The sequence below is a fragment of the Caloenas nicobarica genome, chromosome Z (assembly GCF_036013445.1).
Source record: "Caloenas nicobarica isolate bCalNic1 chromosome Z, bCalNic1.hap1, whole genome shotgun sequence".
Classification (NCBI taxonomy): domain Eukaryota; kingdom Metazoa; phylum Chordata; class Aves; order Columbiformes; family Columbidae; genus Caloenas; species Caloenas nicobarica.
In genome coordinates this window covers 106,828,019-106,846,332 of record NC_088284.1, presented here as the reverse complement: position 1 = coordinate 106,846,332, position 18,314 = coordinate 106,828,019, and the positions used below count along the sequence as shown (strand labels likewise).

The 18,314-nt window shown below is 46.0% G+C and overlaps 1 protein-coding gene across 13 annotated transcripts in view; it reads right to left on the bottom strand.

The window, feature by feature from the left end:
• NFIA (nuclear factor I A) overlaps positions 1 to 18,314 on the bottom strand; it is a 246,526-nt gene that overhangs the window by 11,326 nt on the left and 216,886 nt on the right. For 10 of the 13 annotated variants that reach the window (XM_065657896.1, XM_065657897.1, XM_065657902.1 and 7 more), the window contains one exon: positions 14,449 to 14,540. The exons of the other annotated variants lie outside the window; for them this stretch is intronic. In XM_065657896.1, coding sequence (XP_065513968.1) covers positions 14,449 to 14,540 — 92 coding nt within the window. The remainder of the gene's footprint in view (positions 1 to 14,448; positions 14,541 to 18,314) is intronic. 13 annotated transcript variants of the gene reach the window in all.

The window sequence follows — 18,314 nt, the reverse complement described above, 5'->3', positions numbered from 1 at the left end:
ACTTATTTCTTTCCTTTTACAAAATAAAGTGTGCACCGGGACTTGGGTTCACTTATAACTTCTCACCGGGAGCTCCCGTGGAAGCTGGGATGGCAAACACGCCGCTGAGACGGGGCTTTCCAGCATTTTGCTAGGGGAAAACAGCCAGATATTCGGGAACTGCTGAAACTACAGCACCCACCTCATCCCTGTGCTCCTGGACATGGCACGAGGCCGGTGGGTGCACGGGGACCCCCCAGACCTGATGGTGGGTGCACGGGGACCCCCCAACCCCAATGGTGGGTGCACGGGGACCCCCCAGACCTGACGGTGGGTGCACGGGGACCCCCCAACCCCAATGGTGGGTGCACGGGGACCCCCCAGACCTGACAGTGGGTGCACGGGGACCCCCCAACCCTAATGGTGGGTGCACAGGGACCCCCCAGACCTGACGGTGGGTGCACGGGGACCCCCCAACCCCGACGGTGGGTGCACGGGGACCCCCCAGACCTGACGGTGGGTGCACGGGGACCCCCCCAACCCTAATGGTGGGTGCACAGGGACCCCCCAACCCCAACGGTGGGTGCACGGAGACCCTCCAGACCTGATGGTGGGTGCACGGGGACCCCCCCAACCCTGAGGGTGGGTGCACGGGGACCCCCCAACCCCAACGGTGGGTGCACGGGGACCCCCCCAACCCCAACGGTGGGTGCACGGGGCCGGCGGCAGCCCCGGCTCCCAGCCCCTCGCAGCCGCCGTCTGCCCGTCCCGGGCTCCGGCAGCGCGTTTCCAAGTTCAAGTTCAGGTTTAAGCGAAATAAAACGCTCCTCGGGAGTCTGCAGCCAGCCCTCATTTACATGTGATCCCTCTGAACTTCGCCTGCGCCAGCGCGCCCTGTTTCCAGGGCCCGCCGAAGGAATGTTTTACAGTTAGAGCCCGCAGTGCTTTCTCAGGCATTTTAGACCCAGAGGCCCAAGTTTCAAGCTGCAGCATTAAAAGTTTCCACAGAGCTACTGCAGAGAGAGGGAGGAAGGGGGGGGAGGAGGGAAATGAGGAGAACAATATCGTCTTAATTGTCTCTATATAGCTCCACAGTTAAAGTATTACTTTTTAAAGGGACATAATTTATTCTAGAGGCACGGCGTTATAACAACCAGTACATACTTTCGCTGCGGCGTAACCCGCTCTATTCTTCATTGTGCTCTCTGGTTTTGTTGCTTTTGCAGAACTCCTTGTTACCCGGTCCCCTATACTGTACTTACAGTTTTATTCAATTTAAGCCAGTTCCTGCAGTCCTCGGGCAAGCGAAAACTCCCCTGAAGCCTCAGGAGTTTTGCCTGCACCAGGACTGCAAAAATAATCTCCCTGCAACCACCGTTTCCCCCAAACTTTCTTTACTTTTATTGCTTTAGACAATCGAGGAAAGTCATCCAAAGAAAATCAGCCCCCAGCCTGGGCCTCCCAAGCTCCGTTTGCAGAGAGAACAGGCTGAGCGCACACACAGACACACGGACACACGGACACACAGACACACACTCGGGGGGTTTGCCCCCACGACTCTCCTTCCCAGTCCCGTGCCGGTGGGAGCAATGGAGCGACTGGGGCTACACGCGGGGCCGAGGGGTCCCGGCGGGACGGGCTGATCTGCCGGCAACTTGCAGCAGAGGCTCTTTGCTCTGCAGAATTTGGGGTAGAATAGGTAGTTTTCAGTCACTTTTCTTGACTGCCCTGAGAGTGCTTTAGAGTACACAGCGTAAGAGGAAAGCAAGGCGGGGAGACAATGACTTGAGCTGGAGGGGAGAGCGATGGCTCCCTCTGAAATCCCTCCCAAAGCCCCCAGCTCCCGGTCTCTGCCCGCACGGGGTGTCTGCGGGTGAAGCGGATAAATGAGCAGACCCACGAGAGCGAAGACATCGTGCGCAGCCTGACAAAAACTGGGCAAAAAATAGGGGAAAAAGGGCCGGCGGAGGGTCGGGAGGCGCAGGCGAGGAATTGGGCTGCGGGGCAGGGGACAGCGGGGCTGGTGGGATGGATGTCGGGCCCGAGGGACAGCACGGGGGCTCTGGGATGAGGAGGCCGACACAACAGCACGTTTGCAGAAGTCGGCAGAGGAAGGCTGGCGTTTGGAGACTGCAGAAAGGGAAGAGGAATTGGGCTTTTGGCAAGGCCCAGGTGTACTGGGCAAGGAGATCAAATCCAGTGTCCAAATTAACAGGAATAAGGGCAAAGAGGCAACTCCCGTGTTCTTGCCACATTGACTTAAAGTAGCTGGTGAGCTGGAGGAATAATGAATCAATCCAGCAGTGAACCCCCCTGCCCAAATCTCCTCTTAAAAAAAGAAAGCCAAGAGGGCGTTGAGCTGAGCACAAAACCCCTCCTGAAAGCAGGAACTTTTGATGTCTGCCTTTTTCCTGATGCTTTTGTAACTTGCCAACCTGAGCAAACTCCTCTAAGAAAAGCGGAAGGCTGGGCACCCGGGGTGTGCGACCAGGGGGATTGACGACGGGACTAGTTGAAGATGTCCCCGCTCATGACCTTTAAAGGTGTCTTCCAACCCAAACTATTCTATGATTCTACGGTTCCATGACTCCATGACTTCTCCCGTTACAGGGACATGGTGGCCGATGAGTCCCGTCCAAGGCAGGGCCACCCCGGCCATCGCAGGTACCAGCTCTCTGGTGGAGAAATGGGAAAAGCCTTGGAAGCACACGATCTGCCCTTGGATGAGGAGGGACGAATTAGACACGGTTGGCTAAAGGGAGTTGGGTCTTGGCCTGGTGCGGAGCGATTTTCACACACATTGTGAGATGCCAATGGAAGTCCTGGTGGAGTGTAAAGTCATTAAATGAGACGAAATTAAACAGTTTAGTTATTTCTGCTTCATCATATTTGTGCAGTATGGCAGGCAGAATGAATTAATACTAATGATCAAATTTAGTAATACTAATTAAACTATCTCAATTTAATTAATACTAACAGAGAAAACAGACAAAATTACTAATGTAAACCTTGAACTTAAAATCAAAGGGTGCCTCTTTGCTTTTATGAGTCACTGAATGTGAGGCTTTTCCCTGAAAACAGACTGCACAGAAGTGGCTCTTTGTACTCAGTAAGTAAGCTGCTCTATTGTATGAAGAATTACAGCTCCCTCCTTGTCTTTTTTTTTTCCTCCCCCCCTATATGTTACTACTTTGACTCCTCATATTCCTAAAAAGACTCCAGGAGAAGAATCTGAACCCTGTTTGGACTCAGGCAATACCAACAGGACTGACAAAGCAGCTACGATTATTGGGACAAATTCTGCCCTTGTTACTGCTCTTAGGAATACAACATTCCTTGCTGGGAATGAACCAGACGGAACATAACCTGGTGTATACTTCCAGATTTAACCTACGAGACCAGCAAACTGGGAAAACCCCCAAACTAAGCCCGTCTCTATGTCAAGGAAGATTTCTTTGGAGTCACTGAGAGATAATACCTGTAGCCACAAAAGAAAAACTCTAGAGGTAGATGATGACTGCACTACAAGTCCGCGCCATAACGAAAACTTGGATTTTAACCTTTATTTGAAAAAGTCTAGATTTATTCTCCTGTGCGTAGCGACAAGCAAAACACAAGCAGAATTCAACAAAAAGATTATTGTATTTATAAAACAAACTCCCGTCAATAACGAATCTTCCATTTCCTACTCTCATTGACTTCTGTGAACGTACAGTTGGGTCCAATACCATAGATTCACAGACACGATCTGTAACTCAAAAGACCAGAAGAAAGTGGTCCACAAAAAGACAGAAGAGCCAAACAAGGAACATTATGTGTAAAAATGTTCCTGCAAAATCTCAAATCTCATTGTTTAGCACACGTAAAGGCAAAAAAACCCAAACACACATGCAAATTTCGTATCTAGCTTTATCCCCCCGCTTTTTTTAAAAAAGATGCCTCTTCTGTTGTCATACTAAAAAAGATGTCGTTTTAGTGAAAGCGCAAGAGGATATCTAAACTTGTATAAAGCTGCTCCAAGCAATGCAGAAATTACCGTGCTCAGCCTCAAAGGGTGGCTGCATTTTATTGGCAGTGATTTTTGTTACTCATATCTCATAATTAAAATTACATTTCATTGTCTTCCGAAATACATTTAGCTGCATCTCTTAGTGTGTAATAACTAGAACTTGTATGGATGATGCAAGAGTTGGGTCATGGAAGTGAATATGCCTGAAAATATTATGATTATAGTGTCAGTACTGTCTTCAAATTGGATATTAATAACCAAAGTAACTAAAGGCTACATAGTTAAGCCCACAAGACGTGTTCACGGTTAGCCTCTTGATTCTTTAATATTAGGTTTGTTTTTTTTTTCTTTTTAAAAATATCCTGGGTTTGGCTTATACTTCTCCGGTTCTACCTCTGTTCAAGTGGAATATACTATAGAAACAAATGCCTAAACCAAGATGCCTTTCATTGTTCTGAACTAAAACCAGGTAAAGTTTGGAAGCTACCATTTGGCACACTGTTAGTAATCCTTACTAGGAACAGACAACCCTTGTTAAATTTAAAATATAAACAGGCTTTAACAAAATTACGATCATTTTGATGGTTTTCTTTCGAAGCCCAGATCTTTCCCCTGTAGGCTAGTTATATTTCTCCGGGACAGTCCCGCGCTAGGGGAGGTACATGAAATCAATGGCTTCTCATCTCTTGGCCCCTTCTTATGGAATTTAGTATTAATTTCAGAGCAAGACAGTCTATTTTGCAAGGTGTTCACCTCTGGAGCTTATTTATTCCTTGACCTCTGTGTTAAGGCCATAAAGCAGAGGTGATTTTTAGCACAGAGGTAGCTTAATGCCCATCCATTGGGAGGGATGTAGGGATCGTGGCCTTTCATTTTTGACCTTCATTGTAGATTGTGGCCCTAATCCTTTGATCGCAGAACTGTTAAAAAGTATATATGGCAGTTGGCAAAAAATCTTAATGTTCCAGTAAATGCAAAAGCCATAAATTCAGCTGCTGACCTTTTCCATCCAGGTCACATGTGACACGGACTGGAGTTTGTCAGGCTGTGTGGAATTTATGGAGCTCGTATAGGTATCAGCTGCGAAAGCTGAACTTTCACGAAATGTCTTTCAAAGGCACTTCCAAAACCCTTGTAAAAAGTCAGTATGTCTTTTTTTTTTTTTAAGGGTATACATTCGACACGCACTTTAAAAGGTCTCATCACGCCATCTCTGCAAATCTTTAACACTTAGGCAACTTTGGCTCTTCAGTTATTACTCTTTACAAAATAGAGAAATCAGGCCGGGCATGTAATTATTGTGATTACCAAGTTCCAACAACCCCTTTCCGAGCCTATAGAACACGCTGAACCTCTGCGCGATCCTTTCTTTCTCGTGTATGTCTCTCTGCCCCTCTCCGAAATCAATGGCATCGATGGCGTATTGTCAGTCAGGGAAATGCGATGTGATAGCACCCTAAAGCACTTGCAAAAGAAGGGAAGGAATACAAAACCTACTGGGGTCCAGGCCGTGAGAGCGAGATCAATGTTTTCAATAATACGTTTGCCGCCATGTAGCACCCTAACTGTCGCAATTAATAATGTAGAAGGAGCTGATTAACTTAAGTAAAGTGCTCTCCACTGTGTAAACACATAAAGATCTATAGGGCAAAAGAGGAAAGAACGAACAAAACGTCATTTTTATATTTTATGTGGACACATTCTTGCTTTCTATTCTGCTCTTGTAACAATTACTGTACTAGCCACTCTGACAGAGTCAATAAATCGATCTGGGACCCGATGCCGCAGCGAGGCAGACTAATCCAATACAGCATTATCTGCGATGGAGGCCGGGGGCGGGCGTGGGGTGGCCGGGAAATCGGCCAAGTCAAGTAAAAGCAGTGAGAGGCACATAACTATAATCTTGCCTTATACTTGTTTGTTTGATTTGTGTGTGTGTCCGTATGCATGCGTGCATCTCACAAACATGCAGCTCTGCAGCAGGACTCTGCCCATGCTGCATCGCCAAGGTCCTCACAACACTCCAGTTGGTCACAGGACCCTGGCTTTCAGAGAGGATCTGCACTCGCTCTGATTTCATAGAATCACAGGATGGTTTGTGTCGAAGGGCCCTCTCCAGCTCCCCCAGTGCCCCCCCTGCCATGAGCAGGGACATCTGCACCAGCTCAGGTTGCTCAGAGCCCCGTCCAGCCTGGCCTGGGATGTCTCCAGGGATGGTTCAGCCACCACCTCTCTGGCCAACCTGGGCCAGGCTCTCACCACCCTCCGTGCAAAAAATTAATCACGTCGGCAGCACGGCCGATGAATTTCAAGAGCTGATGACTCTCCCCCACCATGCCAAAGTCAGTACCTGCTCTCCCTTTTCAACTGCACCCACCACAACAGCAGCAAAAGCTGCTGCTTGCCCGCTGAAAAACAAACCTGGGAGACCGCTTCTGTGTCCTCTGTACCTGTGAACCCAGGAACTGTCATGTTTTGTCAGATTAAATGGTCACTTGGGTCTGGTATTACCTCTCTGACAGCGGCTGCGCTCCTCTTGGGAGGAAGATGCAAAAACCCCTCCAAAGGAGACGGACCAGAACGGTTTGGCCTGAGGGGAAGCTTCTTCCCAGCCCCATGCAGTAAGTGGTAGGCCTTGTAAATCCATGTTAGCGGGGAACATGAGATTGAAAAAATAAAAAGAAAAGAAAGTTTCCTGCTGAATGGAAAAAAGAAAACTGTTTTTTTGGCAGAAGTTCTTCAAGAAGGAGAACATAGGCCATTGTTATTATGAAGACTTTTCAATGAAAACGCAGAAAATCATTGCCTTTTAGAGTAATTGTTTAGCTAAAGAAAGGTTACACAGCTTGTAGAGAATTTAGGAAGAAATTAAATCTCTCCAGCTCATTCATCATATTTCTGCATTTGCCAACTCTTCCCACCAGGCCCACACTTACTTCTTCTCTCTCTTCTCCCCTACTGTGGAACATAAGTAATGGCCATAAAACCCACAGAAAGGGTGCCTTACACACAGGCTTCCTGTTTATTGTAAGGAGGGGGGAAAAAATGCAGTAAGTTTAATTGCTTAGTTTGGGAAATTCATCTATGTCCCCTGTAAATAATTGTATGCTGTATCTATTGGAAATAGGATGCTTAGTGTTAGTTTCCAAAAAAGAGTCTGAACTGCTCACCGGAGCCTGGAAGCAGGAAGAAAAAGCAGAGGAAAAAGGCTCCCCCGTGCTGAGGACTAACCCAGGCGTTTCTGGACTAATTTGGCTCCAACCTGCTTTGAAGATAAGGCCACATGATGGTACTGGGATGTTTTCTATGAATCTTTACCTTTACAGTGCAATGCGGGCTTTCTTCTGGAGGTACACTGTTCTCCGCTGCTTTTTAAGAACTGATCTGAGAGCGGAATTTCATACCACCCCCTGCACAAAAGCTCAATTAAATGGGCTTTGTGCACCGAGCTGAACAGTGAAGGGGATGGGAGTTGGGGAGTGACTCTGATTCCTGGTCACCTTTGTATCTTCTCTCTATAGAGCACGTCTGGAGTGTCATTAGTGACTGCGATCAGAGCAGCACGTTCACACTCGCGCTGCACAGGGGCTCTTTGCTCCCATCATGGTGGAACCATCTCAATTTTGGCTCGGTGAAGGATTCAGCCAACGCTTCCTCGACTAATTTCAACGGAAGAAAAAAGCGAGTTCAATACGGCCGAACACAAAGCAAAGGCAGGAGCCGAAATCTTTCAACCTCCCAGGGTCTGAGAGCTGCTGATAGACACTGACACCGCATTTTCTATGCACCTTCTCTCTGGACTTAGATGACGTTTTTAGAGCAATCTCCAGGCCACCCTCAAGATCAGGCCAGTAAAGTTGCTTCCTGGGTGGAAGATGAAAGACAGCACCAACATTCAGGTCACGATCAGTAGTTCGGTGCCACTGCTTCTACAGCAAAACCCTTTTTGCTCAGGAATCAAAGCTCTCAGTGGTCGTAACAGGGGCTCAAGCCCACAAGAGCCCACCGGCACCCTTCAGCCCAGGCAATTAGTATAAATTAAGTGATTACACATACAGTATTCTTTTGTCACACACTCAACTGTTCATTATAATGGTTCTGCTTCTCAGCACTGTTTCAGGTCTCTCATTTCTTACATGTATTGCAAATCTCTAGTAGGAAAGTGATCCACGAGGGCATAGGGCCCACATAGGCTCAGGAGCAATCTAAAATTCAGACGGCACTTTGGGCGCCGTGTAACTCTGCCCTCGCTTGCCATTGCTGATATGGGAAAGTCCACAGATCTTTTGCTGGATTTGGAATGAGAGTGACCCCTCGAACTTCAGCAGCTCTAGAAAGCAGCAGTCCTACACCCCCAAACGGTGTTTTTATATCTAGTCTCTGCAGATTTCTGTTCTTTACCCAGGAGAGATGTTATTCCTGCATTTAAATGAACCTGACAGTACATTTGCTGGTACGGGCCAAGAGGAGGAAAGGGGCAGTCAAGTATCTGCTTAAAAGTGCTCGGCAGCTTAAGTTTCTTCCAAAGCCACGCACGCTGGCCTAGGGAGGTTACGTTATGGAATATGGCGTTCTCAGGGGGCTGAACTGATTTGAACAAACGCCTCCAAATTACTGTTCTTCATCTTCATTCGCGCTCAAACACAAGCGGTGCATTCAGCCTTGAGGAGCAGTATTCTTACCGCGGGGAGGAACAGTCGCCTAAGCAACAAGTAGCGCTGACCTGGCTTATAAATAGTTCTGCTCAGAACCCCCAAAATAAAAGGCCTGATCTTGTTCCTGCAGCCTCTCATGTTCTCTGCACGTCCACGGCCACGTCGGAGCCTCACGCACCCCTTACGCTATTTTATTTTTTTTTTTTTTTTTCTGAACACGAACCGCTCCGTGAAGTGACGCGGCGGCTCAGCTGTTTGCACGGGGCAGCAATACCACGAAATCCTGACCTTCCCCTGCCTGCCCGAGGGCCGACAGGTGCCGGAGCAGAGCGGAGATGGGAGGGAGAGAGGAGGGTGCAGAGGCAGCTCGCGGTGCTCCTTGACAAAGCTCACGGCCACGAGCTGTGCAGCTCGGCCTCCCTTTCTGCCGGTGCAAAGGGCAGAGCTGCAGTGAGAAGCAAGGATGGAAAATCCCCCGTGAAGCGAGGCACACGTTTTACATGTCGAAAGAAAAATGTGTGCACTGGTTTCTTTCTTCCATAGGGTGGCAATGGAACCTGGGCACAAAACAGCTCCGCGGTTTCAGCTGCAGGAGCGATAGCTCTGGAGGAGCTGCGTTAGCTTCCTATTCGCGGTGCTGACTTTGATCTATGGATCCTATATGCTTTTGGGCCTTGCTCCCTGCCAAGCTGCTCCCTGCCTCCCCCGTGCCCGCGCCGCGGCGAGGGGCATCGCCTGCACCGCATCCCTCCCAATTCAGTGTCCGGGCAGCAGCGACTGCCTGTTATCACAGAAGCACCATCGGCTCTGGAATTTGCCTCCCTCCCTCGTCTGACAGAGCTCCCATCTGCTAACCTACAGGACACAGCATAAAGCTCGGTTTTTTTCTTTTTTTTTTTCCTCTTCTCGTGCCCTTTGTTTTAAAGTGCCGCCAGTGAAAAATTGCAGGTTGCAGTTTGTTTCCTAAAAGGATTGTGGGGAAGTAGAACAGTCTTTCCCTCGTCTCTCAAAAAGCAAGCAATTGTACAATTAGGTTTGTGTATGCACCTGAGGCATAAGGTGTTTTTTTAAAGATAAATAAAAGCCTGAAAGAAGAAGCTACAAAGACACCACTGCCTATTTCAGGAAAGGCAGAGAACAGGAGCAGGTCTAAAGAAGTTAGCAATTGCCTTACACTATAAACATAGTGTCCCATTTGCTAAACTTCAGTAATTTCTCCCCTTAACTTACTACAGGGCAGCGTTACTCTTTTACAGATGGGTTTCACAAGCATGTGTTTTGGTACTTTTGCTTCCTAGATAAGCTTCTCTGACTTTTTTTGGGGGGGTTTCTCGTACTTTCTCGAGGTGTGCTAGGTAGTTCTGGGCCTTTTGTTTCAATTGTTTTGTGTTATAAGGGATGAGCTCTACGCAGAGCGCTGGTGTAGCTGGACGGCCCCACCAGAGAAAGTGCGAAAAGACAAGACCTTGGCTCACTATCTGTGATCCGACCGGAGCTTTGGGATCCTGCAGGCGCAGAAGCAGGAAAGGCTTTTGTTCTTCTAGAAAAGTAGTTTTACCTTTTCCTACAGAAAGCGAAGGGAATTTTTTTTGCACTTAACTAAGTTTTAGAAACTAACTGAGATGGATCTGATAGAAAGCACGTTTACATTAGAGAGGGATTTTTCCTGAAACAGCCGGTCAGGAAGGTGCACGATACACTTTCTTCAGCGGAGGAGAAAGCCATTTAGTTTCTCACAAGGGGTAAAGCAGTTGCTCCTCCTGCAGTGGGAGGCAGTTTCTGCCTCTGCATCCTCACAATTTCTCTGTGTGAGGCTCAGGGGCCGCTGGCAGGTAGGAGTGATGAGACGGAGCAGGCACGAGCTGCTCCGAGCTGTTTTTAGCATCCCAAGTACAATTTCCAGGAAGATGTAGGGTAAGTAGGTGGCAAACAGGACTCAGCCTAGTAAACAACATTTAGTGTGAAGTGAAGCTGGAGCACACTGAATACTTACAGTCCCTAAAGGAATTTTGTACTATAGAGCAAAACGAGGGCACAAGAGATCAGCAAACACCGCTGAGAGCAGCCGGTGACAACGCAAACTCTGGTCACAAAGAGCAGGTTGCCAATTTACTGTTACCGGTTGCACGTACTCTGAGCGCATATCCTGTGTTTCACAATTACTTTTATCGTCTGGTTAGGAAAAAAAAAAAAAAAGCAACCAAAAAACCCACCCCAAACCTCAGAGCTCTCTATTCTTTATTAGTGTTGTTGCTACTGATAGGCTAGTCCCTAATTAATGTGATGGTACTTTCCCATTCCTCTGCCACTCTCCTTATTACGAGTCCTTGGCGATACGAGAGACGTATCTATTACTTAGTCATGAGGTAACTAGACCAGCTTGCTTTTGAAACTAAAGACTGTGTACCCCAGGCATACTGTATTTCTGATTTGCATATGGAAAAGGCAGTTAAAAAGCTGATGCCCCCATATTGCTTGCGAGTCAAGTAGCAAAAGTAAATGATTTATCAAGCAAAGGTTACAACACCTGTGCCTTTTTGTCAACATATACAGAGGATGCCAAGTCAAGTGTTTCTTCTAATAGCTCAAACAGAAATTTAGATTCAAATAACCCCCCAGATAGGACAATTATGCGGTGAGCCACCGGAGTGGCAGAGTGATGGATGGGGCAAGCAGAGGCAGCGTATGAAAAAACAAACCCACTGAAAAGTTTTGAAGCCGCTAAAACCAGACAAAGCCAACAGCGCTTTGGGGGCTTTTGTTACTGAATCAGAACTACTGGCTTACATCAGTTTATTCCCTCGTCTCCTCTGTCATGGAGTTGTCGTCCTGACACAACCTTTGTCGACACAAGAAGATGGCCTTTTTTCTAAATAAAATATTATACAAATATTATAAAATTCCTTTCGGGGATTATATTTGAAGAAATGTGACATAAATCAGAACATGACGCTAATGGAAACGTCTACTGCTAATTTTTATAATGGCCATTAAGAAAGGCATGTACTGGTTTTGGTTGTTTAAAAACAGCCTGGGACAGAATGATCCTTGCTCAAACCCAACCATGCTATTGTACATTTGTCTGCAATTTTATTCCAATGTTCTGTGAAAGCCTCTGAATGCCCATGTATGGGAAATGTGACTTCTGCTGAATGGCACTGTCACACCCCTGTGCACGGACTGACTTTCGCAGCATTTTAAGACGAATAACGATGACGGGTAACTAGGGCCAGCAATCGGAAGAGAAAATCAGAGCCACCAAAAAGCTGACCATAATGTTTTCTTACAGCTTGTAGCCGAAGAGTGATTTTAAAAAACCCAGATGTTCAGATAGAGTCCTGATCTTCATTTGGTTGTTCCAGCAGTGAGGGTTGCTTAGGCCTTAGATTTAAGCTTGACTTTCAGAAGCTCTGACTGTTCGCTGCTTCCTCTAGCCTGAGGGAGCTGTGTGGCCTGGCAGTTAGTGCTCCTCAGGACCCAGATCTTAGGCTGACCCTGACTGTACTATAAAAATCCTGATGGAAAGCAGCCACTCCAGCTGCTTCCAGTAACACGGTCCTATGTATTTTTATATTTTCATTTTGAAAATACCATAAGTGATCGTCCTATACGCTAATGCCCTGCAAAAAGAGCACAAAAGCATGTCTTTGTTTAGAGGAACGCTAAGCAGATCCCAAATCATTGCAGTTAGCATTTTTACCTCACTTCTCTGATTTAAAACACAGTCAACTTCAGAGTTGTTTCATGAATAAGTAGTGAGTTCTGCTGATAAATTATATATTTAGTATCAAGTGGGTTGTGGTGGTGCAATGATGTATAGAAGCACGGAGATGCAGCTGGAGTCAGAGACTGGAAGTCAGTCTCCTTACCCACTGCAGCATGCTTGACTTTAATTGAAAGCTGTGCTTGAGTATTGTTTTTCACTGTACAGCATTGTTATTCACTATACTGCATTACACAGCAGCACTTAAAGTAAGGCTGGAGCACTTTAAAATGATTTAAGTCATAAATAAGGAGGATAAAAGTTTACAGTCAACAAACTTAGCTGGGAAACCTAGGCTGCAGGATGCAAAGAAGTTTAAAATATTTTGGAGACTTAACACTGTTGTGGCTTACTACATAATCAATTCACCAACTAGCAGTTTTTCAAGTCTTCTGGAAAAGGTAAGTAGCATTCTCCAAAGGGTTTCAGGTTTCCTGAGCTACGAAGGAAAAGGCCAAATGCTTAAGGACTTTAACAGTATACCTTAACATTCCTGCTGCCCGATTTCACTGTATTTCTGTGTATTCCAGTTGTTTCCGAAACGACTGGAGAAATACGATTTAAACGTGAAGGCGCAGGAAAACTTGTCCCATACATTAACTGAAAAAAGAAAGAGGCCTGAAAAGTGGGGAGCGGGCTGCACTTTGTTCGGGCATGAAAAAAACCCCAGAACCCGATGGGTTAAAACCCCGCTCCGCACTGCCGGTGTACTTTCTGTGACCCTATTTCACGCAGAGAAGGCTTGAGATTCAATGTAGCTTCACCTGTGCTGTCCATAGAGCTATAAACTAAAGCCCCGAACAAATTGTACGCAAAGAACAGATAGCAAGAAAATGCACTGTGTTCACAGGCAGCTGGTTGCAGGCCTGTAAACTGCAAATCTTTGGTAATGAGTGACCTGTGTTTCATTGACAGCGTAGGTGCCGAAGCCATCGCAACGAGGACTCCGTCTTCGTGCATATACTGCACTGTGGCACGTGACAGCCATTAATCTGGGCACTAATTATTCGGATGCATACATAAACGATTTGAACGCACTCACAAGAGCTAAGACTAGCCCTCCCCAGTTTGCTAGTTATTTGAATTATTACTTTTTAGTCATCACAACCAGCTCAAAACAAAAGTACAAATATTTCTTGCTGTTGACCTTTAAAAGAATTGTAACATAGTCAAGCAATCACTGAAAACTATAAACTGCAGTTGTCCTAAAGCACTAGTTCTGCTCACTTTTTTATACCTTCTCCCCCATGATAACGTGATATTAAGCACAGACTTAATTTTTTCAACATCTGGCTCAAATTAGCTGCTAACAAAACTGCCAACAACTATTTTCTTAATCGACCCTGGGAATTTGATACAGCTTGGAAAAAGCACATTTAAACCTCGTCCTTCTCCTAAAGAAACACAAATGTTTACTTGAGCTTCTGATTTGACCATAGCAGGACTACGAAGCCAGTTAACCCAACTTTATAGGCCTGCCTCAACTGGACTGTTTTCTCTTTGTGTAAGGAAACAGATGTGCTCGCAATTAGAAAATCTCCTGCTCGCTCAGAGCCCACCACGCAAACGGCCAACCGGGAATTCGAGGCTATTTTTTTCTTGCGTGGAAGTCATGGGAGCAGTCTCCCGTTGCGTTTGGTGGGGGACTGAGGTGCAGGGTTACCTGAGGGGTCTCTCTGAGCTCCTTTTGCACATGCAATGAGAAAACCCAGTCCTCGAGGAGAAAAAAAAAAACCCTCTGCGCTGGAAGCCAATATCTTAGAAAGCAAGAGAGATCTTTCCAGTCACGAAAGCAGTGTTATTACTAGATGAGCACCACCCCCCCCAAAAAAAAAAAAACCAAACCAAAAACCAAACCAAAAAACCCAAACAAAACAACAAACCAACAACAGACAAACAAACTGCAAGTGACATTTCACTGTAGTTACTGAGACCACGTGGGGGAGGTGACAGCGGCAATGCAGCTGGCTCCGCGGGGACACGTTAGAGGACACGGAGGAAGAAGAGGCTGCAGGCATACAGAGAAGTCGAAAGCGGCCCACCTGAGTCTGTTGAGGAATATTTACAAAGCTTGGATCCCGTGGTCCAACACTGACGAATCGATTTGCGGGGGAGGTGCTGGGTGTCGAGTAGGCTGTGAAGGGAAGGGACACATGCGTTGAGGAAGCAGCACTAAGATCGCACACGAACAACACCAAAACACACCGTCTCAGAGCCACCTAAGCAGATGTTTTAACACAGAAATGTGCAAACGTTTTAGAGAGCGAGAGTTTGGTTTTAGACACCGGGAAGGTTTGGTCTGTGTGGTGGGGATATCAACACGGAGGGGACGGGGACGAGGGTGCTGGGGGAACCTGAGCCGGTCCCCATCCCCGGGGAGAAACCCCACCGGCCTTTCCGTGCTGGGACAGCACAGGAAACTGCTGCAGGTCCTGGTGTTGCCTGTTTTCACTCAAATATCTTATATCTCTGGTTTTAACGGAGCTGTGAATTTACTAAAGAGCTTATTAACGGAAACGGACCCTTATTTCATGCTAATCCAGCATCCTCTCTCGATAAAGAAGTTTTGGTTTTCATACTGCTGTGGTCTGCACTCTCTAAAATGTTCACTTGATGTGGCTGACAAACTAGGAAGATCCTTTCGGTAAAAAATTAATGGGTTGCGGTTTCGCTGGGGTGGTAAGTGCAATCAGTCTGAAGGCTGAAGCTGCCTTTAAAAACTGGAATGGCTCCCATAAATGTAAAGCTATTAAATGCAATGCAAGCCAAGAACCCAGATTACTTCCAAACTTGAAGTACTTTAATGATTTTATTGTTGCATTATATTCTCCACTGCAACTGTCCACAATGCCACGCACTTCCACATCCAAAAGCTTTCAATGCATTTTTAGTTTTCCTCTCTTTTGAAAATCCCCCATGCAATCTTCTCCCTTGTTCAGTTTTTTGCATGTTCAGATCTAAATTCAAATAACCTAAATAGACGCCTTAATTCTGTCTATTTTAAATATATTTATGGGAATGCATTCTGCCGAATAAAATCCCCAGACTATCTAACTACCCAATGAAGAGACCAAAAAAAAGTTAAAAGGAAAGTTACTTGCCAAATTCCAGTCAGGCTAAATATAACGTTCAGGCCTCGACGTTACAGAAAAATAAAGCGAGTCGGAGCAGACACTGAGTTGTGCGTGTAGATGGAAGCCTGTTGCCTTTCCGAAGGCAAAATATTGGGTGAAGAGGCATGACCCTGGAGGAGCCTTTGGTTTAAGACTGTACTGAATCAAACCAGCGCTCCATCGAATCCACCGTCCTCTCTCTTACGGGGGCCATAAGCAGCTTAGATGCGCAGGGAAGAGTCAAAACAGGTCACATATTTACTTTCTCATATTCTTTCCCGCCCTCTGATTATTTTCAGCGCAGGGACTGCCTGTATTTAACAGCCCACGAGGGTCCCTTGGACCCATGCGGATGTTCTGCATCCCGCGAAACCCTTTGGCGAGGAGTTCCCAAGTCTACAAGCCTGAGTCTCACAAACATCTCATGGTGCCTCCTATTTCTTGCAATCATACGAGACAGCTTCACTTTCTCAAAAAGCGTACCCTTGCAACCACCCCAGGAACCGCGTATCTTCATTTCTTCCTGATCTGAGGGGCGATAAGGCACTTCCAGCTTCTAAGAATGAAGGTGTCAGGTGAGCTTTTCTCTCCAAAAAAGGTAACATTTTGCTAGTTCTTGCAAATATCATGCAAGCAACACCTTTCCTTCCCAGAGTTTTAAAGGAATTTTTAAAGTGCGCTAATTCCATCTTTCGGAGTTGGTTTTGCAAATTGCAGTGCAGGTTGCATATCAGAGTACGAACGGGTACACTGGTTGTTATTCATACCTGCAAATCAAGGAAGAAATGAACTGAGTAGATTTGGTGAGATGTCTTCCTTGCCTTTTTACCGTGTTAATTTGCTTAATAATTCAAAGAGGCCACAAATTTGCAAAGGATGTATCTTTGTTGCTAGTGCCATGTATTAAGATTCTTCCGTACTGTTTCATAGTGATTTTATTTTTTTTTTAAAGTAACTGCTGAACCTTACGTTACGCAAAAATAAAAATTTCTTCTGCAGGGGAAAATTAGCTTAAAGCTCAAAAATCAAACATCTGTTGTTTGGTTCTTCTGGTCTACTTTTAAGGAAACAGAATGAGTGGAGAGGCCATTTAATCCCTCGGAGCAGGTAAGTTCCACTCAGAAGGGAAGGAACTCAAGATCTTGTTTACAGTTCCCTGTTGGCAGATACTTTTGCTGCGATATTTGGTAGAAAATCAAAGGGAAACCATCACAACGCTGTTTTAAATGGCTTCTCATTTCAAACAAAAATTCTGAAGCATTTGAAAACTGCACAATATGCACAAAGGTCCCCTCAAAGCTTGCTGGGTGAATTACTATGTACACCTTTCTTCCATAATGCTTCAAACTATGTTTAACTTGCTTTCTGAAAATAGTCAGATGTCGGCTTGGTATTTCCTTAAGGTCATACAACTACATTGCTAGAGCCAAGAAGTAAAGAGTCCTAAAACTCCATATAGCAGGGCTGGCTTTACACTGGCCTCTCCCAAGATGTCCCACTTCACTGTAAAATGTCACCGGGTATTTGTGGCTTGTAAAGGGCCATTTTGGCTCAGAATATTAAGTTGACACGGAATACACAATAGCAGTGACTCCTGTTACGGTGAAATTTGGTTCAGAAAAGGAGCAGTACCGAGTGGTGCTTAGATCATCAGCAACGAGGCTTCCGTAACAGCCGTATCTTACTGGCTTCGTATAAATCTTCTTCTTTGACGTGGGGGTGGGATTCCTGAAAGTCTTACCATTTCTGATCCCTATACTCTGAGATTAGGATGGGGCAAACTGCTCTGACTGGTTAAATCTGCGTCATGGTATATTATAGTATACACAGGCTAAGCCTATGGTGGGGTCTTCGAACTCCTTTTTAGGAAAATGAAAAGCCAAATCAGGGAAAGGAACAGAAGTCAGGTCTCTTAGGTGGATCTCCTCCTGATCTTTATCAGCTTTGCTCCAAGGGAATTGCATAGATCTCCACTAGTTTACAGTAGCTGAGAGCTGGCCCGTTGGGCTTGAATGGAAACTTCTTCCTGCCCAGCCCAGTCTTTCTGCTACTGGAATTCACTCAGGATTGTTTGCAACATCATAGCCCACAGCCAAGGAAACGAATGTGATGCCACAAATTTGCTATGATGCTTCACTTCAGGAACAAGCAAAACAGGAGCTGGCAGAGAAAGAACATTTGCTCACACAGACAGCTTTGATATTTGGCCAAAATGGCAAGAAATTGTATGAAAGACAAGACAAACAAACAGTTTTGGGAATGTCGTGTATTTTAAAGTTGCCTGCAGTAGGGGAATGCTAATTTAAAATATACTTCCCTGAAATAATTTCGACTAAGTATAGGAGTGTGTTGTTTATGAGACAGTTCTGGATTAAAAGCATAAACTTTCGGTTGGCAAAGATGATTTGGGTGAGCAATAACCTGATGTACCACTAGGTCTCTCTTCACAGAGCAAGAGGACGGGTACACGCGTGTGATACGAAGAGCTGTACTGGTTTGCAAAGGACTAGGAGTCAGTTTAGCCGTCGTGGAGTTGCAGCGAGAGAACTAACCGGAGGAACGCGGAGCAATACAGCAATTCCTACCGCGATGCGTTCTGCAGCTGAGTATCTGAGGGGGAACTGCAAATTCTAACAAATTAAATGACACAGTCATCACCCTCATTTTATGGATGGGGATAGGAGCGAGCAGAAAGCCGAAATGTCTTGCCCAGAGGGTGTTCAGTCAATGCACAGCAGAGAAAGGGAGAGAAATACAATCTGATTGTGAATCCAGTACTACAGCCACAAGATCAT